Raw genomic sequence first — 27,545 nt, 5'->3', positions numbered from 1 at the left:
TAATGAAATGGCGGACGAAATGGAAAGCATAAAACTGAAAATGGCAGACCTAGAGGATCGTTTGCGACGAAACAACATTAAGTTCCGCGGCATCCCAGAGGATATATCTAATACGGAGCTGCCTTCCTATATTCAAAAGCTTTTTGTGTCCCTTATCCCTAAGCTCTCCTCTCATGATTTAATTGTAGACCGAGCCCATAGGGTCCCAAAACCGAAACACCTGGGCCCAGACATACCTAGAGACGCTCTAGCACGCATCCATTTTTTCTCAACAAAAGAAGCGGTGATGGCTGCAGCCAGAAAAATAGGCACTCTCCCGGCTCCTTTCCAATCTGTTAGATTATTTACAGATCTCTCAGCAGCCACCTTGAAACAACGACGTGAGCTTCTACCTATTACACTCTCCCTGCGTAAACACGAAATTGCTTACAAGTGGGGATACCCTATGAAATTACTTATTTCAAAAGATGGACGCTCTCATTTGGTCCGTTCCCTTGAGGAAGGGAAAACCTTACTAAAAGGCTGGCAAATAACCATCTCTACCTTGGTTCACAACTACTCATATGCTCCTCTATATCAAAAATGATTTACTCTGTTGTCTCTTCAAGGCCATTTCCTGTTTCATTACTACAATTAACAGTCACTTAATCTACCCTCGTGGCGAAAAGAAAACCGTTAACTCTTCGTGGGCAAGCTGCGAAGATTCCTAAGGAGAAGACACAAATTCATCTCTCTCTTTCCTCAAGGGTCCCTTCAAGTGTTTGTTCTCTACCAAATGTTTGTCTTTGTTCAATTTTCTACCACAGGTGGTGAAATGCGTTTTACAACCAAATTCTTACCTATACCTCCCCATAGGTGCATCCTAGGTTATGATATACCTCTCCAAGGCTGAATAGACACCTATTCTTAGTTTCAACATGGAACTTTTGCCCCTACTTGTAGACACATTGCTATGTCTACTTTTGTTTTTTCCGTTATTTTCTTTTAATTCACTCAGAAATGTTGCATTAATGCTTCACCTTGCATTGTTTTTAATTTTGCTTATGTCTCCTTCAGGTCCTTTTGGGCAGTGTGGTGGTCATCTCAGGCGCCATGGATTAAGACCATGGGACTGACAATTCTTTCCCTCAACTCCAGGGGACTAAACTGTCCACAGAAGAGAGCTTATCTTTGGAAAGAGGCGATGTCTGGTAAAGCTGATGTACTGTGTATTCAGGAATCTCACATTTTACAGAAGGATGCATACAGGATTAGACACCGCTTGTTTCCAACTATAATTCATTCTCATAATACACAAAAAAACAGAGGAGTATTTATCGCTGTTAAAAACTCAGTGTCCTTTTCTCTACTCTCACAGGTGATAGATCCTTGGGGCAGATACGTTGTCTTGGTATGTATGGTGAACAATATCAAATATACACTGGTGAATATTTATGCACCAAACGAACACCAAATTTCCTTCCTACATAGAGTTATGAAGAAAGTCCACAAAATTAAGCAAGTTAAACTAATCATATGTGGTGATTTCAATTCAATAGTGGATCCCTCTCTTGACTCAACTAATCCTTCTAGACGTTCTCCTATAGGCTTAGCAGCTTTTCTTCACTCCGAAGGCCTTATAGACGTCTGGAGGGCTCAGCATGGCCAAGAAAGAGACTACACTTTTCTATCCTCCTCGCACCTTTCTTATTCTAGGATAGACATGTTTCTAATAGACCAAACATCCCTTTTCCACACCTTAAACTCATCCATCGGTATTATTAAATGGTCCGACCACGCCCCTATTCTACTCCAATTGGCAGGACAGTTCCAATCATCTCCCCCTCCAGTGTGGAGGAATAATTCATTTATCCTTTCTCACCCCAAACACAAACTTGAAATTACAAAATCCCTGCAGGAATACTTCCATTTGAATGCGAACTCAGTTCCTGACCCATACATAGTATGGCAGGCGCATAAAGCATTTATAAGAGGCATCTTGATACAAATAAAACACATTGAAAGAAAAAAAAAGGAAAAAGAATTAACAGATACTCTAGCACGGATCTCATCTTTAGAATCTAGAAATAAGCAACATCCAACGGCAGAGATAACCGCTGACCTGCGTGGTGAAAGGGACAGATTAATGTGTCTCCTTAATAATGACTTCACTAAATCCCTCATGCGCAGTAAAGCCAGGTTTTACGCTCAGGGTAACAAAGCGGGGAAACTCCTAGCCTCAAAACTTAAACATCAGCAAGCAAAATCTAGAATCCCTTTCCTCTTGCACCCCACAACTAAATCAAAAATTATTGACCCTAGAGATATAGCAGGGCAGTTCCGCCTTTACTATAAAGACTTATATAATCTTAAAGACAGCTTAACCCTTCCATCTGACTATGAAACACTTGTTCAGGACTTTATAGAGAAGGCTAAATTGCCTAAATTATCTCAATCTCACCTATCACAACTAAACACCCCAATTACTGACTTTGAATTAAATAAGTTAGTCTCCTCCCTCCCTCTAGGAAAATCTCCAGGCCCAGACGGGTTATCAAATGAATATTACAAACAATTTTACCCTACTCTAGCCCCTTTCCTGCTCCCATTGTTTCAAAAAACGATGTCTGGATCCTACTTCCCCTCAGACATGCTAATGGCATTAATTGTCACTTTACCCAAACCTGGTAAAACCCCAGACTCACCCCAAAACTTTAGGCCAATATCCCTTCTAAACTCTGATATAAAAATTTTCGCTAAACTAATTGCTTCCAGGCTTGCCACAATCCTTCCCAAATTAATAGGTGATGATCAATCAGGCTTCGTAAAAGGCAGACAGGCATCTGATAACACCAGACGCTTATTCAACATTATTAATGTTGCAGAATCACGTAATACTCCAATGGTTGCGGTTACCCTGGACGCAGAAAAGGCGTTTGACCGCCTCCATTGGCATTATGCTTTTTCTGTACTTGATTCCATGGGTTTTACTGGTCCCATTATCCATGCAATCCGTGGCTTATACTCAGACCCTATAGCGAAGATCTTTGTCAACGGAGTTCTTTCACAAAGTTTTCATATCACTAATGGTTCCCGACAGGGTTGTCCTCTTTCCCCCCTTTTATTTATCCTAGCCCTAGAACCCCTTGCCCAACACATTCGCCTTTCGCCCGACATACACAGTCTGAAAATAGGTCCAAAATCCCATGTGATATCACTATATGCTGATGATATTATTCTGACAATGATGAATCCTACCCAATCACTAACTCATGCATTTTCCATTATCTCCCATTATGGAGGTCTTTCATATTATAAAATTAATAACTCCAAATCTCAGGTACTCCCTATTAACATTCCACTACCAGAACTGAGAATCTTAAAAAACATGTTTCCGTTAGATTGGCAAACATCACATCTCCCATATCTGGGAATCAAATTGTCATATCCTTGTTCACTTGCATACCAATACAATTACGCTCCATTACTCTCCACTTTGACTAAGGATTTCGCTTCATTCAACATTCAAGAGATTTCCTGGGTTGGTAGGATAGCGGCTTTCCAAATGATGACTCTACCCAAACTTATTTATATTTTTAGAGCTCTACCCGTTCCAATTCCTGAATCCTTTTTTAAGGATGCTCAAAAGATTATAAACAGTTATATATGGAAATCAAGTCGTCCTAGAGTAGCTCAATCTATTATGTTTAGAAGGAGACAAGTGGGTGGGCTAGGCCTTCCCTCTATTAAGGATTATTTTATATCTATCAATCTTTCTTTTACTAGAGAATGGAGGAATCCTCTTTCAACAAAACCATGGGTTGAGATTTAATCTTCTCTCACCCTTAAGGGATCGTTGAGGGATTTACTCTATCTATCTCTATTAAAACCTAAACAGATAGATCACCCCCTGATTATGGTGAAACAAGCTATTACACTATAGTCCAAGTTTCATTTATCGCAAGGTTCAGCTAACCTCAACATTTTACCGCAAGTATCGATGAATACCCTAAGTTTATGCATAAATAATATTGATCTTTCAACCTGGACTACAGCTGGCATTTCATCAGCTGCCCAACTGGTGGAAAATTCTGCCATGATCTCCTTTGACAAATTACGCCAATTATATTGCTTACCTTCCTCCCAATTTCTCTCCTATATGAGAATAGAACACTTCCTCAGCATTTCCTTCTCTCCCCGCCTAGATCACACACAGAAGTGATGAGGATTTTCAAGGCACCTTCTTTATTTAGGTATCATACCACTCACCACTTATACAATATATTAAATGATAAAGCTAATTTTAGTAAATCTCCTCCCATATTGAAATGGGAAAAAGAACTAAAGTTATCTTTCTCAGAGGAGAAATGGGCTGCGGCCATCCGTTTTATTGGATCTACGTTTAAATGTGTTACACATTATAAAGCCGGGATAAAGGTGGTACTATACGCCTCATCGTCTAAGCATCATCTACCCTGGTACCTCGGCTTGTTGCTGGCGTGAATGTGGTAACACCGGTTCTCTCCTACACATTCTTTGGGCATGTCCGAAACTGACTCCCTTCTGGAGCGCAACATTTGATCTAATAGCTCATACCACAGGTATACAATTACCTCCTTCTCCGACGCTAGCTCTTCTGTTTCTCAATATAGAAGATCTACCGTTTGATAATAGACGTATAATAGGACATATCCTGCTTAGTGCCAAATTGGTCATCACGAGACACTGGAAAGCATTAACTTCACCAGTTATCTCTGAAGCAATCCAAACTATAAACACTACATGTAGACTTGAGAGTCTACTCCCAGACTCAATGTTAAACCAGACTGTAAAGATAAAAACCTGGTCCCCCTGGAAGTTGAGCTCCCATTACTTACCTTGAATCATATATTAACTACTGGGTTGGCTGCCGCATTGCTCAAGAGACCTTAATTACTATAATTATTAATTTTATTTTATTTTATACTTTCTTGCTAAAGTGAAGCACTCAAAATGTAGTTCTTCTGTCAATTATTCTCTAATTCAGTGACAATTTTAATACTTGTATTGTTCCTGACTTTCTGTCATCACTATGAGGCAAATGGAGGGTTTGTGCCTCACCCTCAACTGTATTGTTTCACTATGTTATTGGTGTTATACCAATTGTTCTTTATATAATAATTCTTTGCATAATATACAATGTCTGTACACATATGCTATACAAAACCAATAAAAACGATGAATCATAAAAGTGGAGCAGGGCCTACAGCATATACTACTTCTCACGGTGAGGGAACAGAAAAGGACAGATGCAAGTTGAGGACAGGTGAGGGCACAGGGCCTGCTCCTGGGCCATGCCAACTAAGGGTTGTTTCTGACGAACCCACCGACTGTTGACTGGGTGTGTCTGATATCACTTGGGATGACTTGGATGACCAAGTTAACCAATAAAGAACCGCTGGGTTGCTGGTCAAGACACGACCGCTAGATGACACCGAGGCCTCTCGCTGCGACTACTGCTCCCATGACCCCTTTGTCTGCTGCGACCTCTGCTTGTGCCAGAAACATTCATGCCTCTGCCACTCCTCTGTGCATGACCTGGCACTTCTCTGCCTGACATAATTGTAGTTGAACTAAACAAATGAAACGGAAATGAAAACACCCTTAAAAGCAACGAATACCGGTATATGTTTCTTTTTGTACTAAAATAGGCCAATAGACTGTATTATACGCCTAAAACCCAAGGAAAATTCCCCCAAAATAGGGATCGGGTCTTTTGTTGCCCTAAATGTGGATATGTGAATGTGAATTTTGTCCATTTGCTTTGGAGCTGTAGCAAAGTAAGAACATTTTGGGATGAGGTCTTTTTTGCTTTACAAAAGGAATCCTCAATGAATTATAACCCGGGGATCTTGATAGTGATCTTTGGTGATTATGGTTCAGAAACAGAAGTTCCCTCACATGTCAGACGGATCTGGATGAGAGGTTTGATGGTAGCAAAAGCTATATTGGTCAGGTATTGGGGCTCTGTCTCCCAGCCCTCGTCAAGGGAGTGAGCTTTATACTTTCAGCAAATTAAAATATATGAAGAGATTGAAAGGAATCGGAGAGTTGCACTCAAGCCACGTAGAAATAAGTAAATTGTGTTTTACGCTTTTCTGGATTGAACTGAGGGGAACGACAGCCAATGGGGGGGGGGAGGGGGGTTATAGGGATGTTTATGATTTCTATGTTATATACATAGTCGCAATCGATATGTGATATACTTCTATATATTATATACTAATGTGATTAATAATAGGCTATGTATTAATTTTATGTTCCTCTCTAAAATAAAAATAAAGATAAATTTAAAAAAAAAATAGGCCAATAAATATTTCTGCGTAAATAACAGCAAACGTGAACTGAGAATATATTTCTCGTATTGTACTGAAATAGGCCACTAAATTATTTCTGAACAAATACAAGCAAACGTGACCTGCGTATATATTTCTCGTATTGGACTAAAATAGGCCACTAAGCGATTTCAGAGTAAATAACAGAAAAAGTGAACTGCGTATATTTTTATCTTTTTCTACTGAAATATGGCAATAAACGCTTTTAGCGCAAATAACACCAAATGTGAACTGCATCTATTTTTCTCGTATTGGAGTGAAATATGACAAGAAACGCTTTTAGCGTAAAAAACAGCAAATATGTACTTAGTCTATTTTTCTCTTTTTCTCTAGAAATATGGCAATAAACGCTTTTAGCGCAAATAACACCAAATGTGAACTGCGTTTATTTTTCTCGTATTGTAGTGAAATATGACAAGAAACGCTTTTAGCGCAAAAAACTGCAAATATGAACTTAGTCTTTTTTCTCTTTTTCACTAGAAATATGGCAATAAACGCTTTTAGCGCAAGTAACACCAAATGTGAACTGCGTTTATTTTTCTCGCATTGTAGCAAAATATGACAAGAAATGATTTTAGTGCAAATAACTCCAAATATGAACTTAGTCAATTTTTCTATTTTTCTCTTTAAATATGGCAATAAACGCTTTTAGCACAAATAACAACAAAAGTGACCTGCGTAAATATTTCTCGTATTGTATTGAAATAGGCCACTAAATGATATCAGCGCAGTTAACAGCAAAAGTAACCTGCGTATATATTTATCTTTTTCCACAGATAAAAGCCACTAAAGTCTTTTCAACATAGCACTTGCACCCCAATAACTAATTGCTGGATTGACAGAGCTGTATTATGAGACTATCTGGATCCCCATGTAGTGTTTTCCAGCACTTATAAATCACTTTTTTTCACAATGAGGATTTTCCTATGACTCTCCCTAGCATCTGCACACGTTTTTCACTGACTGTGAAATTATTCCTCTCACTATCCTTTCCCTGCACTAGTAAACCGCTTCTTTCCTTCTTTTTTTTTAACAATTAGTTTTTCTTTCACTCTCCCTAGTGCCTGCATACATGTCTGTCCCTGAACAAAGTATGATAGTGAATGGCAGACTCTAAGATGGCCGCTGTATTTATAGGGCTGTGACATCACTGTGCTGGCTGCTGATTGGCTGCATGCATGGCATTATCGGTCATCCCGCATTCCCAGAGTTCCTTGCCCCATGTCCTCACATGTGTAGCCGCCATTTTAACCGCCATTGTAGCCGGCTAGCCGCCATGTTAGGAAAAATTGTGATTCATTATTCGCATTCGTTCAGAATCAAATTTTTCCTGAAATTCGTAACAAATTTGACTTCATCAGCTTTGATTCGCTTATCTCAAATGAGGAGGAACCGTGTTCACAGCAGGGTGGCACCCAAAGCAGCTCATGGGCATCACTGGAGCATGGCTGGGGGGATACAGCGGACACAGCCGATACACCTCCCACAGAGGACAGCTTGTCATTGCCTCTGGGCAGCCTGGCACACATGAGCGATTACATGCTGCAGTGCCTGCACAACGACCGTCGAGTTGCCCAAATTCTAACCAGTGCTGATTACTGGGTGGTCACCCTGCTGGATCCCCGCTACAAGGACAACATGCCATCCTTAATTCCGTCACTGGAGCGTGATCGGAAGATGCACGAGTACAAGCGTGTGCTGGTAGACGTGCTCCTGACAGCATTCCCACCCTGCAGAAGGGGCTCAGTGGAAGAACAAGGCGAAGGCAGAGGAGGAGGAGGAGGAAGAAGTCGCCAATGCAGCTGGGGCACTGCCAGCACCTCAGAAGGGAGGATTAGCATGGCCGAAATGTTGAAAAGCTTTGTCAGGACATCACAACAACCAGCACCACCAGCTGATATGGAAAATCTTAGCAGGAGACAGCATTTCACCAACATGGTGGAGCAGTATGTGTGCACACGCCTACACGTACTGAATGATGGATCTGCCCCATTTAACTTCTGGGTCTCCAAATTGGGCACATGGCCTGAGCTTGCTCTTTACGCCTTGGAGGTGTTGGCCTGCCCTTCGTCTAGTAGTGCATTGTCCGAACATGTGCTTAGCACAGCAAGGGGGGTGATCACAGACAAGGGCAGCCACCTGTCCACAGCCAATGTGGACAAGCTCACGTTCATTAAAAAGAGCCAGGCATGGATCCCAAAGGACTTGTTCGTACCTTGTGCTGAATAGACAAGTATACCGGCCGCACCCATCCATTGTTATACTCCAGCGCACTTTCTCTTTGCATTCTCTTTTCTATTTCCCAATGTTTTGGGGTCTTCCCAAATTTAGAAAAAAATAAATAAGGGAAAAAAAAATCAAAAACAAAAACAGTGTTGGCAACCTCTTCCTCCCCCACCACCGCTTCTACCTACATCGCCACATCCATCGACTCCTCAACCTCCTACTCAACATTGCTCTCTGCCTCCTAGTTCAAGATTATTATTTTTAATTGTTTTTCTATTCTATGTTATTTTATGTCATTTCCCTATACACATTTGTTTGCAGGGCAATTGTCCTGCTCTTACCCCCATTTTGCTTTCTTTTGCAGCCTTGTAGCCCTTACTATGAGTATTTTACAGGCATTTTAGTGCCCCAAAGTTGGGGTCCCCATTGACTTCAATGGGGTTCGGGGTCAAGTTCGGGTCTCGAACCCGAACTTTGAGACGAAGTTTGGCCAAACCCGGCGAACCCGAACTTCCAGGTGTTCGTTCATCCCTAATCAAGACTCATTAGGATCTTAAATATCCAGTGGGCCTGATGGCAATACAGTGCAATGCAATAGTCATCTATTGTAATGCACTGTATTGTCAATTTTACACTGACACTAAGCCTGATCAGACCCTAAGGGTCTGATCAGACTTAGGTACATGGCAAGCCCAGATGCCTTTGTAAGGCGTCGGGTTGCCATGGTAACCATTGGGCTTCTCCATCGCAGCAGCGACAGTCCAATGACGAAGGGTGCTAACCCCATGGATGCCGCGGGTGGCTACATCGGCTGCTCGCTCAGTGAAGAAGTCCCCTGCATTTACATGAAGTGATCTCCTACACAGTATAAGAACTAGGGATCTCCATTGCGATCGCTCATCTTCATAAAGCTACATTGTTTCTAAGCAGTAGGTTGCTGTTTAGACAGCGTTATCTGCTGCCCAGAAATGATAATTTATGTGCCTACACAAGCGACAGGATCACCTGATGAATGATGTTTCACTTGATACAGTTTCTTCTTCGTACTGTTACAATGGCGGTTCGTGGCCAATACTATCCCATGCTCCTGGGCAAGCACAGGTGCTGCTCTAATCGTGCTGTACCTGTTGCAGTTCCAGCCTTCCAGCAGTGGGCCCTGGTGCCGGTTTCCCGTGTGTGGATTAGCGATACTATTAACTGAACCTCACCTTACCCTGCAATACAGCAATGGTTAATTCCCTTTTTACTTGCTAATGTGCTAATCAGCTCTGCTATATATACTGTAATGTTTGTCTCACCTTTTTCCTGAGGAATATGTTTCACTAGATTGCTAGATCCTGCATAGGTGCTATAATCTTCTTGTCTGCCTGTGAACCAACTTGTGCCTGATTTCTAGATTTTGACCCTCTGCCGCCTGACTGGAGCCGTGCTTGTTCACCATCCTGACCCTCTGCTGCCTGACCGGACCTGTGTCTGTTCAACAATCTGACCCTTTGCTACCTGCCCTCCGAAACATATGGTCCGTGAGCAGGCCATATGTCCTGGAGCGGCATTAATCATGCACACGGGAGTACACAGCATCATAGATTACAATGGTGCTATGCACATCCGGCCATCCGTGGGGCTATTGTCCCGCACTCATATGATCTTATAGTCTCGCGGGCGACCTGACGTGCAAAGCATCATTATAATCTATGATGCTGTGTACTCCCGTGCGCACAATCAATGCTGCTCCGGGACATATGGCCCGCTCACGGACCATATGTCTCGGAGGGCATGCGGTCGTGTGCAAGGGCCCTTTTACTAATAATGCTACAGTAATTAATTTATATCCTGCTGCAATCAAATAAGGACTTTTACAAAAGTAACATGAAGTGATTATTTGTAATGCGCTGTCATGTTCATGAAGATCTGTAGAGCATTTCATTGTGATAAGTTGTAAATATGAGACCTATTAAACAGATGGAAACATTAGATAATGAAGGGTGAAAATGCTGTAGGTTATTCTGTAGTCTGCTCACACAACTGGTCTCATTAAGGGGTAGGAGGAAATTGATGTCTAGTCTTACTGTACCGTAAGACCCCTTTGGGAAATTTCAGATGATTTACCAGACTGTTTAAACGCTTAACTAATGTGCAAATGTATTTTTTTGCTTTATTTATGTATTTTAGTTTGCAGTGAAGCAGAATATTAGAAAATTTTACCTTGAGACTGTAGTGAAACCCATGTTATTTCTAAATGTTTAACTTCAGATGATCTGAAATTAGGCAAATAAAGAGAACAATCTTGTGGTGGTGGGAAAGTTTAAAAATGAATTATTTCCTACTAATGTGTTACAAATCAGAAACATGGAAGAACACCTAAAGATGGTCTTCATGATCTGACATCTCCATCCAGAGCTGAATGGGCCTCAGAGAATTCTTCATTCTAACTTAAAGGGGTTATCCCATGATTAATGTAAAAAATATAAAAATGAGGCATAATACAGTACAAAATCTCTACCTAATAAAGCTGGAATCAGCCCTGAACCTCCCCACTTGCTCTGCTAGATTTATAATAGGCTGGCATCTCAGGAGCTCCATTCTGCTGGAGCTCTCTCCCTGTCACAGATCAAGAGTTGAAGGATGGAACTGAGCATGTGCATCCACTTTAGCGAGGAGGACAGAGAAATACAAAAAAGTTTAAACTATAGGTGGTGCTGTACAAATACATTTTTAAACGGCTTGCAATTAGAAAAGTATTCACATCCAAATGCTGGTTTGAATACGGCAGAATATTTTTTTCTAATAAGAAAAGATTCTCATCACTCATCACTAATTTATTTTCGGTATGAATAAATTAATAGCACAAGCTGATATTGATTTATGTGGTCTTACATTTTTACAAGGAGTTGTATCTAATGATATTTGTATGGGTGATCTTTAACTGATGATGCTTACAGGTATAGGAGATTCAAAAGTACTTAATATTCAAGCAAGTAACAGCATATCAACCTAGCATTATTAACATTAGAGATGAGCAAATTTTTCCAAAAATTTGGTTCGATCCAAATTTATTTGCGGTGAATTTCGTTAAAAAAATGCTATTTCTTGGCTGCAGAGAGCCTTTATAGTGATGTAGAACACGGTGCCTTGCAGTAACACGCATAGGGAGTCTGCTGTGGCAGTGAAATAATACTGTGAGTCCGCATGACATGCAGATGACAGGTCGATGTTAGCACCAAGAAGAAGCGCACTCCTTTTATACTGTCGTCAGCTGATTCCACATAGATGTCTGCAGAACCTGTTCTATTAAACGCTTATACAAGTTGAGCCCCCCAACAGAGTGGAGAGGATGTCAGCAGTAAGTTTCTGTTGATGTCACTGATTGTTTTGCACTTCCTCTGATCCGTCAGAACAATAACCCCCCAAAAAAAGGATCCTGTCTGTTGAGCATCCGCCTTCACTCGGTCAGCATTTGGTCAGTAATCCATCAGTATTGCTAATGCTGATGACACGTAAAAGGAATATTTGCATGTCTTCTGTGTTTTCTACACACTCCTGCTTTTGGCTACCAAATCATATGCCAATTCTAATGGGACCATACAGGCCTTACAGCTGCTACACAGACAGTATCCATTGTGAGTCTCATTTTTCCTTCCTTCTGACAGATAAGAAGAAGGGTCAAATGAATTATGATGTCAGCCAAGCCGAAAGGCAGCATGAGGAGGCCACAGAGTGGCAAGTTGACATAGCGTAGAGGTGTCAGCAGCAGCAGAAGACCACAAAGTGGCAAGGTGATATAGTGTTGAGGTGGTAGCAGCATGAGGAGACCACAGAGTAGCAAGGTGACATAGTGTGGAGGTGGCAGCAGCATCAAAAGACCACAGAGTGGCAAGGTGACATAGTGCGGAGGTGGGTGGTAATACCAGTACCCGCTGAAGATGTTGGGTGAAAGAAGGAACACTTGGCATCAGATGTGTGGCATCAGGGGGGTGGCAGCATCAGAATAGTAGCTGAGGCAGGTAGCCAAGAACAAACCGGTCTCTTTTGTCAAAGTGTTGGTGAGGCACCATTGATGATCTAGTCTGATGCATCAGGCATTGGTGGGTGGAAATCCTATCTGATCCACACCTGATTCATGTTGACAAAAGTCAGTCTCTCCACATTTACGGTGGATAGGCGAGTTTTCCTTGGGGTAATTATGCCCACCCACACACACTAATCACCCCCTCTAAAGCCACACTACTGGCTGGGCAGGACAGCTTTTCCATGGCAGACTCAGCGAGTTGCGGCCACAAATCCAGTTTGGTTGTCCAGTAGTCCAGCAGATCTTCAATGACGGATGACAGGGTGCACTCCAAGTATGCCTGCTGGTTCAGATTCTGCTCTATGTCTAGCCGCACTAGGCGGGTGAAGAAAACTGCTCATCAGTGACTCTAGACTTAGGCTTCTGCTGATAGAGCTGGTACTGCTCCTGCCACCCCACCCCTCCACAGCAGCCATGGCAGTGGAAGGTGAGCGAAGAGGGCCCCCCCGGTCAGACCTGCGAAAAGATGGACGATGGCGCAGATGGGCAGCAGCCAACTGACTACATAGTATGTCTCTAGACTAGAGTATTTAAGTTTGTTCTCCGCCAGCAGGTGTAAAAAAGGCATTTTGGACAGATAGCGAGGGTCAAACAATGTGGAGAGCCAGAAGTCATCCCTCAGCCGACAATTCGGCTGTCACTATGCAAGCAAGTGAGCATGCAGCAGGCGATTTGCACAAGTGACTCAGAGGGACTCCCTGCATCCATCTCCACTGCATACTGCTACGGTATGTCTGGGTCCTCTGCCTCGTCTTAATCATGGCCCTGTAGCTCCTCCGGCTGATCCTACTCCTTCTCTCCTGTCACCTGTGTAGAAAAACCACCTCCTCCTCCTCCAGTTTAGCCCCCACAGAGCTCACGTGGCCGTGAGATCTAGGCGCCATGTCTCCAGTCCCCGACCAGCCAGATTTACCATCATCTGTTCCAGGACATGAAGCAGTGGAATAATGTTGTTCATCCCGTAGTCCTGGCGACTGACAAATAACGTGGCCTCCTCAAAGGGCCCTAGCAAACGGCAGGTGTCACGCATGAGCGGCCACTGGCTGACATCAAAGTTACACAGGGGAGTACTCCTGTCCTCTTTGTCAGAGTAGTTAAATTTTCAGGTACAGAGTAATTAAATAGTTAAGTCGGCCGACAAATTGTCACAGACACAAGACTCAATTTATTTGTATCTGAGGAGATCCCTCAGACCGCCCCAAAATCTTTATTCTTATACCTTCCTGATAATGGTAGTAACTGGGTGTTTCAGGGCGGTTACAATACTTAATAATCAAACGTGGAAAATTGCATACCGTATTTTTTTTAAAAAGTGGGGGGAAAATGCCCCAGGGTCTTATGGGGCGAATGCTTCCATTTTACATCGCAGTCTGAGATGCTGCAGCATCACAGCCTGTGATGTATGAGCGGGGTGAGAGGAGGGGCTGGAGTCCGGAACTAGGGGCGGGGCCCGCCACTCACCGCAGTATTTCTAGACATTAATCTTTAACCTGTTTGTAACGGTCACATCCACACACACACAGGGGGAAGGATAGTGACCACTGCACTCCACCCTCACCCCTGGCCCTGCCTATTTGCCTCACGAGTCCTGATGACAGGGGAAAACTGGACGACAGTCCCTAACTTAGGATACGTGCAGGGAAGACAGACAAGACAAAATACAGAACATGAACGGACCGGGTCAGAACCAAGAGAGCTACGCAGTACAAAGGGTAAGGCAAAGAATGGTAAGGAGAAGCCGGGGTCAAATACTAGGAGTGTTGATCACGAATATTCGAATTGCAAATTTTAATCGCGAATATCGGCACTTCGAGAATTCGCGAATATTTAGAATATCGCTAAATATATTCGTAATTGCGAATATTCAATTTTTTAAAAATACCAGTTCATGCGAATATTTTATGCGCATATTTTATGCCAATTTTATGCGAATTTTCGCAATCAAGAAAATAATGCCTGGAGATCATGAATTTGCGAATTCTCGAATATATGGCGAATATTCGCACAAATATTCGCGAAATATCGCAAATTCAAATATTGCCCCTGCCGCTCATCACTATTCTCTAGCTCTTAATTCAATTTTGTCACATATTCCAAACATCTGGACCCATTATGGAGAAAACATTTCCTAGAATCTCTTGAGAACATCGTCATATATTAGCTCACACTCCATATTTCCCAACCTTCTTCATTGAGTTCCAAATTGGGTGAAATACTTATTTTTCCTTACAAGGATTCATGTTGCAGCACAATTGCAAATGGCCTTCAGAATGTTCTCTAAGGCCCAGTTATTGTGTAATGAATAGAATACATGATAAACACCAAATAAGGATATGAATCCTATTGAAATTAGATTATATGGTTTATCTATAAGATTAAAATATATGTATATAATATCAATCATCATTTTTACATACCTTATATGAGTATAACATTAGCAATGACCTCATTACTCTCGCCGCTTGGATCATCAAGAAATCGTTGATGGCCTTTCTCTGTTCGTATAGTTGGTCCAACATATGGAGGGTGGAATTCCAGTGGGTGGAAACGTTGCAAATCAGCCTATGTTGAGGGATGCCATTCTGCCTCTGCAGCTCAAGGAGGGTGTGCTTTGCATTGTACAAGTGGCTGAAGTGCATGCAAAGTTTCCTGCCCATTTTTAGGATGTCTTGCAGATGGGTGGAAGACTTCAGGAACCGCTTGAACACGTGTGCCATGCAGGGCGCTTGGCTCAGCCCTCCTTGATGCAGAGCCGACACCATGTTATTCCCGTTGTCGGTCACCATGGTTTTCATTTTAAGTTGTCGCGGAAAAAGCCAGGATTGGATTTCTTGATGAAGGACATGGAGCAGTTCCTCCCCTGTGTGACTCTGTTCGCCCAGGCAAACCAGGTGCAAAACAGTGTGAGAGTGATAAGAGGAGTTGCACATGGCTTTCATACACTACATGTCTCTAACATAATTATTGCATCTCAACATGAAAATAATGTATTTGCTGTAAATCGCTATAGGGGCATAGTTGGAGACACTGACTTCACAAGAGATACAGAGCAGCAGAGTTCAGCCTCCTCTATTTGCTTTCCGCTGAACTCCTGATCTTAATAAACTGGACTTGGACTCCAAAAAAGAGGCTCTCCTCTCATGTCTTGTGTGCTGTGGAGATCGAATGCAGACGGAGCAGATAAAAACACATTCATGTTTTCAACTTACTGAAGCTGCTTGATTTAATTGTGAATAGATGGTAAAGGCAAATTCTGCTGGTGTGTTGTCATCATCGTCTTCATTATGTTTACTGCAGGACCCACGACGACGCAATTCAGTGCATACCTAAAAAGGAGGTTTGAAAATACCCATCAATTTTCCCAAAAAAAGCCTGTTTCACATAAGCAATTTCACCACCACCTAATTCGGTCCATATAGCAAGTGGGAGAACTGGATAAACACTTCAAAGAATGACACTGGAGAAACATGAGGGTATAAGATTTTTTTTATTTCATTTTAAGCAACTATAGGGGTTGTCTGAAACAAACCCTCTAAGATGACCAAACATTTTATAGATAGTTGTCTCTCCTAATCTTCCTATACACATGCATATTCTCCTGAGTGTGCACATGTTCTGAATGGGGAGAGGATTGAGAGTAACTTCCAGACTCCCCTGGTAGTGGCTTATCACAGCTGAAAACAAAAGCTTTATACAGTATATGTAAAATTGAACAGCCCAATGCTTCTCTCCCACAACATTTGCCATTGGGGACAGTTGGGAAGCCCTCATACGTGTTAGGCTACTTTCACACTAGCATTCGGGTGTCCGCTCGTGCGCACCGTTTGAAGGGGCTCACGAGCGGCTCCGAACGCATCCGTCTGGCCCCAATGCATTCTCAGTGGAGGCGGATCCACTGAGAATGCATCCGCCTGCCAGCGTTCAGCCTCCGCTCCGCTCAGTGAGCGGACACCTGAACGCTGCTTGCAGCGTTCGGGTGTCCGCCTGGCCGTGCGGAGGCGAGCGGATCCGTCCAGACTTATAATGGAAGTCAATAGGGACGGATCCGCTTGAAGATGACACAATATGGCTCAATCTTCAAGCGGATCCGTTCCCCATTGACTTTCAATGTAAAGTCTGAACGGATCCGCTCAGACAACTTTCACACTTAGAAAATTTTATAAGTTTTAATGCAGACGCATCCGTTCTGAACGGATGCGAACGTCTGCATTATCGGAGCGGATCCGTCTGATGAAACATCAGACGGATCCGCTCCGAACGCTAGTGTGAAAGTAGCCTTAGATGGTCAGCCAGTCCCACTTAAAATTGATGTGTTCAGCCAACATTCATCTAAAGTGTATCACAGAATACTGGAGATCACCCGTAAATTCTCTTCATATCAGTGGAGAATGGCACACTTTATCTAATAGTTAGCAAGAACTACTTTATATTGTGTATCTTGTTCATAAGAAATCACTTACAGTAGCCTCTTAGAAATATGTATTTGCTGTGTATGTGAACATTACGCAGACGCCACAGAAGCAATACTAGCCATCCACAACTTCTTCTCCAGTTCCATCACAGTCAGAACAGAAAGTAAAGTAATGTAAGATAGATTAAAGGGCTTCTGTCACCCCACTAAAGTGATTTTTTTTTTTGGGCTAGTTAAATTAGTTATATAGCGATATATTAAAATATAATAGTGTTCCTTACTTTGATCCAGCAGTTTAGTCAAAAAACGAAGTTTTATCATATGCAAATTCGGTCTCTACCAGCAAGTAGGGCGTCTACTTGCTGGTAGCTGCTGCAGAAATCCGCCCCCTCCTCTTGTTGATTGACAGGGCCAGCCGGGATCTCCTCCTCCGGCCAGCCCTGTCGGCATTTCAAAAATCGCGCGCCTGTGTTGAATCTGCGCAGGCGCTCTGAGATGAGGAGGCTCGTCTCCTCAGAGCTCCCTCAGTGCGCCTGCGCTGATGACATCATCGAAATAGAAGACGTCATCGGCGCAGGCGCACTGAGGGAGTTCTGAGGAGACGAGCCTCCTCATCTCAGAGCGCCTGCGCAGATTCAACACGGGCGCGCGATTTTTGAAAGGCCGACAGGGCTGGCCGGAGGAGGAGATCCCGGCTGGCCCTGTCAATCAACAAGAGGAGGGGGCGGATTTCTGCAGCAGCTACCAGCAAGTAGACGCCCTACTTGCTGGTAGAGACCGAATTTGCATATGATAAAACTTCGTTTTTTGACTAAACTGCTGGATCAAAGTAAGGAACACTATTATATTTTAATATATCGCTATATAACTAATTTAACTAGCCCAAAAAAAAAAATCACTTTAGTGGGGTGACAGAAACCCTTTAAATCTTTTTTGATGTCTTGTAGGGATAGTGTTTAAAGGGGAAAGGACTGCTGTCCAGATGTCAGACTTCTGTGCAAAAATAATAAAGTTTATTCTTCTTACACTATTGCACTTTGTGTGTGACGACAGAAAAGTGGAGGATTCTCTTTGACTTAGATCTTTATTAATCAAATATATTACAGAAAATGAAGAATATGGTGAATGTAATGATGTATATTGTGGGTTATTCCCTAGATCTTACATTGTGGGAGAATTAATAATTGCACCACAATAAGATTAGTGAAAATGATCCTCATACACCTATTTTTTTAATGCAAATTGCTGTACAATAATCCTCTCATGGCATGTCAGACCAGTCACATGTATTTTACTACTTTGATCCTAAAATTGATGCTGTGCATTTATTTACTCATCCCCATTTAAGATATAATTTTAGTTTCGAAATACAAATCAGAGTCCTATGAAACCCTGAGAATCCTTGAAACTTGGTTAGGGGTTTCCTTGAAGACACTAACTGCAAATTTTGCAAATTTTACAATAGAGATGGGAGAGTTGTAGATATTCCCAAAAAGAAGATTTTTTTCGGTGGTTTTAATATGTTATGAATGTTTGGAAATATTTTTTTAGAATTAGAATATTGTACATTTTAATTTTCTTATGTGTAATCACAAAGGCAAGAAAAAGTAAAAAAAAAAAAAAGGAATGTAATGTTATCCATGCATTTTATAATTTTGTCTGATAAGGTGCCACTGAATATTTTGATGATTTTATTTGATGACTAGAACTACTGTTATCTGTTCTGATATACTATCATTATGCTTTTTCTAGGTGAAGTGGAAATGTAAGCGTTGGAGAGGAAAAAAAAATATCTGCATACAGAATAATATCTCTAATATTACCTTTCGAAAATCCATAATTTACAATGGTGCTACATAAAAAAGTACAATTCAGTATTTTTAACATATCAATTTTGCTTTCACTTTACATTGTCCTCTGCAGCCTATTTGTTGCTTATCAATATTACCAGAAAGCACATTTAATTTATGAAGAACAAGTAAGATTCAAAAAGTCTACAACAAATCCAGAAACTTTAGAAAGACATGAAAATGGATTTCAGTGGAATGAAGATTCAATTAATAAAATACTGCCAACTCCATCAGCTTCCTCGTTGAGTTATATAAATATTGAGTCCTATCCATACATCATAAATCAGCCCAATAAATGCAAGGATGAAAGTCCCTTCTTAATGTTTTTAATAGAAACAACAGCCAGAGAAGTTGAAAACCGCAGAGCAATAAGGGCCACATTTGTAAATACAACAGGGATAAATGGAACATCTATCAAATATTTGTTCCTGTTGGGTAAAGACAGTAAGCAGGAACCCAATTCCATTGCAGAAGAAAGTGAGAAGTACCATGATATCATCCAAAAGGACTTTCAAGATACATACAAAAACTTGACCATTAAAACATTGATGGGAATAGAATGGGTCTCCAACTACTGCCCTAAAGCAAAATATGTCATGAAGACCGACAGTGATATGTATGTTAACACTGAACTTTTATTAGATTTATTGGGTCCGGACCAACCTCAAAAACAAAACTATTTTACAGGATATCTAATGGAAAATAACAAACCACACAGAAGCATTCACAGTAAATGGCACATGCCTCATTCCCTCTATCCAGATGAATTTTATCCTACCTTTTGCTCAGGGACAGGCTATGTATTCTCTGGGGATGTAGCACCAAAGATTTTAAGGTCATCGTTTAAAGTAAACTATGTTTATCTAGAAGATGTGTTTGTAGGAATCTGCCTTGATAGGGAAGGTATTAAGATAACAAAACCACCAAAAAATAACTTGTTCCATAATTATCGTGTTTCATTCGATCCATGTGTGTATAACAGAATTATTACCTCTCATTATATGACACCGACTGACCTTATCAATTATTGGAAAATTGCACAGGAAAATAAAGAGAAATGTTTAAGCTCTAGAAAGTCATAGCTAACACATGTACAATATGTGTATAATATGTATAAATATTATCTAAATATAAATATGGCCATGTTCTATATAAAAATTTGTTTACAATGTATTAGACTCTCAAATTGCAATATTAAAGGGGTTCACTAGCCCCAAAAACATTTTTTTTCTGCTCTTAACAACCCAAACACTAGCTATTTATGCCTCATTCACACATCAGTGTTTTGGCCAGTTATTTCAGTCAGTGATTTTGAGCCAAAACCAGGTACTGCTTTAAACATAGAACAGGTGCAGATCTTTCCCTTATACCTGATCTGTGTGTAGGCTTCACATCTGGTTTAGGCTCACAATCACTGATGGAAAACACTGACATGTGAATGGGGCATTAAACATGTTTTCATGTCCCTGTTTTTCTTCACATTGTCAGGGCATCAGAGCATTTTTCAGGATGCTTACATCCAGCACTTCCTGTTTTCTTCAGTTTCCTGTAGTTTTTCTAACCAATTCCAGCATGCTTTGTAGTGTGATATGTCACAGGGCTGGCCCTGCCTTCTACACTGTTCAGTCTGCAGTATCTCGGTCCCTTACACCTCCCCTGGCCATTTTATTACACTTAAACTCAGTTTTATTAGACTGCTGGATCACATCACTTAAGTCCAAAGGAACTTCCCTCACTATCTCCATTCTGCACTAAACAGCTTGAATGGGCAAGCACATTGAACACATCTGTATCTAATTTTATCATGTTATATCCCTGAGGCCTGTAACATACAGATGCAGCCGAGCTAAACATGATGGTTAACACGTTAAGTAAAGAATGGGAAGAAAATGTTAACTGACTTTTCAATGGATTTAAATGTTTTTTGTCAGGAAATAACCAAGATAACCTTGTGACGTGTGTTATTAGAGTCAATTTTAGCTAGGCTACATCTATAGCCAGTCATGGTTGAAACTGTATACTAAGCTGTGTTTCTAATCCAACAAAGTGTGTACCTAAGTGCTCACCGGCCCTGCTGCAAAAGTTCAGAATAAGACCCAGCACAACTTCTCCTTGTGCTCGCTAGTTGCAACCTGTCCGTAACCTTTAGCAGCATTACTGGTTCTCTTATGTGATCCATCGATACAGCACTAGCCAGTGAATACAGTGCAGTTACATGTTCTCTAATTGGAGGAGGGCAACTAAAGGAATAACTGGAATGGGGCAACTACAGTACCCTGAAAGATTATCAAAATTAGGGTTATTCACGTTAGAAAAAAGACGACTGAGGGGAGATCTAATTACTATGTATAAATATATCAGGGGTCAGTACAGAGATCTATCCCATCAGCTATTTATCCCCAGGACTGTGAAGAGGGGACATCCTCTGCGTCTGGAGGAAAGAAGGTTTGTACACAAACATAGAAAAGGATTCTTTACGGTAAGAGCAGTGAGACTATGGAACTCTCTGCCTGAGGAGGTGGTGATGGTGAGTACAATAAAGGAATTCAAGAGGGGCCTGGATGTATTTCTGGTGTGTAATAATATTACAGGCTATAGCTACTAGAGAGGGGTCGTTGATCCAGGGAGTTATTCTGATTGTCCGATTTGGAGTCGGGAAGGAATTTTTTATTCCCCTAAAGTGAGGAAAATTGGCTTCTACCTCACAGTTTTTTTTTTTGCCTTCCTCTGGATCAACTTGCAGGATGACAGGCCGAACTGGATGGACAAATGTCTTTTTTCGGCCTTATGTACTATGTTACTATGAGTTGTCCCCTTCTGAAATAGTGATCACATTATATATGGTGCTTGACAGAGGGAGGGGCTTTTCACACCATTTTGTGCTTTTTGTACAGTTCTTTGCATACATGTGATTTCTGCTGTTTAGGTAGTTAGTGGCAATTGCTACACACCACCAGCAGTCTAAGTGTACTTTCACACTTGCGGCAGAGGATTCCGGTAGGCAGTTCCGTCGCCGGAACTGCCTGCCGGATCTGGCAATCCGGACGCAAACTGATGGCGTTTGTCAGACGGATCCGGATGTGGATCCGTCTGACAAATGCATTGAAATACCGGATCCGTCTCTCCGGTGTCACCTGTCATCTGCATGCGCAGACCGGAAAGCTGGATCTGTTTTGCCGAAACACTTGATGCCGGATCTGGCAAGTGTTCAGTATTTTTGGGCGGAGAGAAAACTGCAGCATTCTGCGGCATTTTCTCCGTCCAAAAAATGTAAGAGGGACTGAACTGATGCATCCTGAATGGAATGCTCTCCATTCAGAATGTATTAGGATAAAACTGATCAGTTTTGTTCTGGGATTGAACTCAATACCGGAAAACAAAAATGCTAGTGTGAAAGTACCCTAAGGCTTCTTTCACAATAAGGCCTCCTGCACACGACCGTTGTGTGCACCCGTGGCCGTTGTGCCGTTTTGCATTTTTTTTTCGCGGACCCATTGACTTTCAATGGGTCCGTGGAAAAATCGGAAAATGCACCGTTTTGCAGCCGCATCCGTGATCCGTGTTTCCTGTCCGTCAAAAAAATAGGACCTGTCCTATTTTTTTGACGGACAACGGTTCACGGACCCATTCAAGTCAATGGGTCCGTGAAAGAACACGGATGCACACAAGATTGGCATCCGCGTCCGTGATCCGTGGCAGTAGGTTACTTTCATACAGACGGATCTGAAGATCCGTCTGTATAAAAGCTTTTTCAGAGCTGAGTTTTCACTTCGTGAAAACTCATATCCGACAGTATATTCTAACACAGAGGCGTTCCCATAGTGATGGGGACGCTTCTAGTTGGAATATACTACGAACTGTGTACATGACTGCCCCCTGCTGCCTGGCAGCACCCGATCTCTTACAGGGGGCTGTGATCCGCACAATTAACCCCTCAGGTGCTGCACCTGAGGGGTTAATTGTGCATATCATAGCCCCCTATAAGAGATCAGGGGCTGCCAGGCAGCAGGGGGCAGACCCCCCTCCCCAGTTTTAATTTCATTGGTGGCCAGTGCGGCCCCCCCCTCGGCCCCCCTCCCTCTATTGTAATATCATTGGTGGTCAGTGCGGCCCCCCCCGGCCCCCTTCCCTTTATTGTATTATCATTGGTGGCCAGTGTGCGGCCTCCCCCGCCCCCCCCCCCTTTCTCCCTTTATTGTATTATCATTGGTGGCCAGTGTGCGCCCCCCCGGCCCCCCCTCTATTGTATTAACCGCCTTCGGACGCCTAACGCAGGATCGCGTTCCGGAGGCGGCAGCCCTGCGCAGAGTCACGCATATATGCGTCATCTCGCGAGACGCGAGATTTCCTGTGAACGCGCGTTCACAGGATCGGAAGGTAAGCGAGTGGATCTCCAGCCTGCCAGCAGCGATCGTTCGCTGGCAGGCTGGAGATGCGATTTTTTTAACCCCTAACAGGTATATTAGACGCTGTTTTGATAACAGCATCTAATATACCTGCTACCTGGTCCTCTGGTGGTCTCTTTGTTTGGATCGACCACCAGAGGACACAGGCAGCTCAGTAATATGTAGCACCAAGCACCACACTACACTACACCCCCCGTCACTTATTAACCCCTTATTCACCCCTGATCACCCCATATAGACTCCCTGATCACCCCCCTGTCATTGATCACCCCCCTGTCATTGATCACCCCCTTGTAAGGCTTCATTCAGACGTCCGTATGATTTTTACGGATCCACTGATACATGGATCGGATCCGCAAAACGCATACGGACGTCTGAATGGAGCCTTACAGGGGGGTGATCAATGACGGGGGTGATCACCCCATATAGACTCCCTAATCACCCCCCTGTCATTGATCACCCCCCTGTCATTGATCACCCCCTTGTAAGGCTTCATTCAGATGTCCGTATGATTTTTACGGATCCACGGATACATGGATCGGATCCGCAAAACACATACAGGCGTCTGAATGGAGCCTTACAGGGGGGTGATCACCCCATATAGACTCCCTGATCACCCCCCTGTCATTGATCACCCCCTTGTAAGGCTCCATTCAGACGTCCGTATGATTTTTACGGATCCACTGATACATGGATCGGATCCGCAAAACGCATACGGACGTCTGAATGGAGCCTTACAGGGGGGTGATCAATGACGGGGGTGATCACCCCATATAGACTCCCTAATCACCCCCCTGTCATTGATCACCCCCTTGTAAGGCTTCATTCAGATGTCCGTATGATTTTACGGATCCACGGACACATGGATCGGATCCGCAAAACACATACAGGCGTCTGAATGGAGCCTTACAGGGGGGTGATCACCCCATATAGACTCCCTGATCACCCCCCTGTCATTGATCACCCCCTTGTAAGGCTCCATTCAGACGTCCATATGATTTTTACGGATCCACTGATACATGGATCGGATCCGCAAAACACATACGGACGTCTGAATGGAGCCTCACAGGGGGTGATCAATGACAGGGGGTGATCACCCCATATAGACTCCCTGATCACCCCCCTGTCATTGATCACCCCCCTGTAAGGCTGCATTCAGATGTCCGTATGTTTTTTACGGATCCACGGATACATGGATCGGATCCGCAAAACACATACGGACGTCTGAATGGAGCCTTACAGGGGGGAGATCAATGACAGGGGGGTGATCATCCCATATAGACAACCTGATCACCCCCCTGTCATTGATCACCCCCCTGTCATTGATCACCCCTTGTAAGGCTGCATTCAGATGTCCGTATGATTTTTACGGATCCACTGATACATGGGTCGGATCCGCAAAAAACATACGGACATCTGAATGGAGCCTTACAGGGGGGTGATCAATGACAGGGGGGTGATCACCCCATATAGACTCCCTGATCACCCCCCTGTCATTGATCACCCCCCTGTCATTGATCACCCCCCTGTAAGGCTGCATTCAGATGTCCGTATGATTTTTACGGATCCACTGATACATGGATCGGATCCGCAAAACACATACGGACATCTGAATGGAGCCTTATAGGGGGTGATCAATGACAGGGGGGTGATCACCCCATATAGACTCCCTGATCACCCCCCTGTCATTGATCTTCCCCCTGTCATTGATCACCCCCCTGTAAGGCTGCATTCAGATGTCCGTATGATTTTTACGGATACACTGATACATGGATCGGATCCGCAAAACACATACGGACATCTGAATGGAGCCTTATAGAGGGGTGATCAATGACAGGGGGGTGATCACCCCATATAGACTCCCTGATCACCCCCCTGTCATTGATCACCCCCTTGTAAGGCTCCATTCAGACGTCCGTATGATTTTTACGGATCCACTGATACATGGATCGGATCCGCAAAACACATACGGACGTCTGAATGGAGCCTTACAGGGGGGTGATCAATGACAGGGGGGTGATCACCCCATATAGACTACCTGATCACCCCCCTGTCATTGATCACCCCCCTGTAAGGCTCCATTCAGACATTCTTTTGGCCCAAATTAGCGGAATTATTATTTTTTTTTCTTACAAAGTCTCATATTCCACTAACTTGTGTCAAAAAATAAAATCTCACATGAACTCACCATACCCCTCATGGAATCCAAATGCGTAAACATTTTTAGACATTTATATTCCAGACTTCTTCTCACGCTTTAGGGCCCCTAGAATGCCAGGGCAGTATAAATACCCCACATGTGACCCCATTTCGGAAAGTAGACACCCCAAGGTATTCGCTGAGGGGCATATTGAGTCCATGAAAGATTAAAATTTTTGTCCCAAGTTAGCGGAAAGGGAGACTTTGTGAGAAAAAAAAAAAAAAAAACAATTTCCGCTAACTTGTGCCAAAAAAAAAAAATTTCTATGAACTCGCCATGCCCCTCATTGAATACCTTGGGGTGTCTTCTTTCCAAAATGGGGTCACATGTGGGGTATTTATACTGACCTGGCTTTTTAGGCGCCCTAAAGCGTGAGAAGAAGTCTGGGATCCAAATGTCTAAAAATGCCCTCATAAAAGGAATGTGGGCCCCTTTGCACACCTAGGCTGCAAAAAAGTGTCACACATCTGGTATCGCCGTACTCAGAAGAAGTTGGGCAATGTGTTTTGGGGTGTCATTTTACATATACCCATGCTGGGTGAGATAAATATCTTGGTCAAATGCCAACTTTGTATAAAAAATGGGAAAAGTTGTCTTTTGCCGAGATATTTCTCTCACCCAGCATGAGTATATGTAAAAAGACACCCCAAATCACATTGCCCAACTTCTCCTGAATACGGCGATACCACATGTGTGACACTTTTTTGCAGCCTAGGTGCGCAAAGGTGCATAGTGAGTTCATAGAAGTTTTTATTTTTTGTCACAAGTTAGTGGAATATGAGACTTTGTAAGAAAAAAAACAAAAACAAATCATCATTTTCCGCTAACTTGTGACAAAAAATAAAAAGTTCTATGAACTCACTATGCCCATCAGCGAATACCTTAGTGTGTCTACTTTCCGAAATGGGGTCATTTGTGGGGTGTTTGTACTGTCTGGGCATTGTAGAACCTCAGGAAACATGACAGGTGCTCAGAAAGTCAGAGCTGCTTCAAAAAGCGGAAATTCACATTTTTGTACCATAGTTTGTAAACGCTATAACTTTTACCCAAACCATTTTTTTTTACCCAAACATTTTTTTTTTATCAAAGACATGTATAACAATAAATTTTGAGAAAAATTTATATATGGATCTCGTTTTTTTTGCAAAATTTTACAACTGAAAGTGAAAAATGTCATTTTTTTGCAAAAAAATCGTTAAATTTCGATTAATAACAAAAAAAGTAAAAATGTCAGCAGCAATGAAATACCACCAAATGAAAGCTCTATTAGTGAGAAGAAAAGGAGGTAAAATTCATTTGGGTGGTAAGTTGCATGACCGAGCAATAAACGGTGAAATTAGGGTAGGTCAGAAGTGTAAAAAGTGGCCTGGTCATTAAGGGTGTTTAAGCTATGGGGGCTGAGGTGGTTAATATCATTGGTGGCCAGTGTGCGGCCTCCCCTTTCCCCCCCCCCGATCATTGGTGGCAGCGGAGATTCCGATCGGAGTCCCAGTTTAATCGCTCTGGGGCTCCGATCGGTAACCATGGCAACCAGGACGCTACTGCAGGCCTGGTTGCCATGGTTACTTAACAATATTACAATATTAGAAGCATCATACTTACCTGCTGCGCTGTCTGTGACCGGCCGGGAGCTCCTCCTACTGGTAAGTGACAGGTCTGTGCGGCACATTGCTTAATGATCTGTCACTTACCAGTAGGAGGAGCTCCCGGCCGGAGCTTTCTCCAATCCGATGGTATATTTTAACTTGAAGCGTCCCCATCACCATGGGAACGCCTCTATGTTAGAATATACTGTCGGATATGAGTTAGATCGTGAAACTCATATCCGACAGTATATTCTAACATAGAGGCGTTCCCATAGTGATGGGGACGCTTCTAGTTAGAATATACTACGAACTGTGTACATGACTGCCCCCTGCTGCCTGGCAGCACCCGATCTCTTACAGGGGGCTGTGATCCGCACAATTAACCACTCAGGTGCTGCACCTGAGGGGTTAATTGTGCATATCATAGCCCCCTATAAGAGATCA

General features: G+C 42.8%; 1 protein-coding gene across 1 annotated transcript in view; it reads left to right on the top strand.

Annotated features, from left to right (window-relative positions):
• LOC120979804 (beta-1,3-galactosyltransferase 2-like) overlaps nucleotides 1–19,991 on the top strand; it is a 61,902-nt gene extending 41,911 nt beyond the window's left edge. The window contains exon 2 of the mRNA XM_040408761.1: nucleotides 18,812–19,991. Coding sequence (XP_040264695.1) covers nucleotides 18,906–19,991 — 1,086 coding nt within the window. The 5' untranslated portion in view covers nucleotides 18,812–18,905. The remainder of the gene's footprint in view (nucleotides 1–18,811) is intronic.
• The last annotated feature ends 7,554 nt before the right edge of the window (nucleotides 19,992–27,545 follow it).

This window comes from Bufo bufo, chromosome 9 (assembly GCF_905171765.1).
Source record: "Bufo bufo chromosome 9, aBufBuf1.1, whole genome shotgun sequence".
NCBI classification, from domain to species: domain Eukaryota; kingdom Metazoa; phylum Chordata; class Amphibia; order Anura; family Bufonidae; genus Bufo; species Bufo bufo.
Note: the sequence above shows the minus strand (reverse complement) of the source record. Positions and strands in the feature narration are given on the sequence as shown.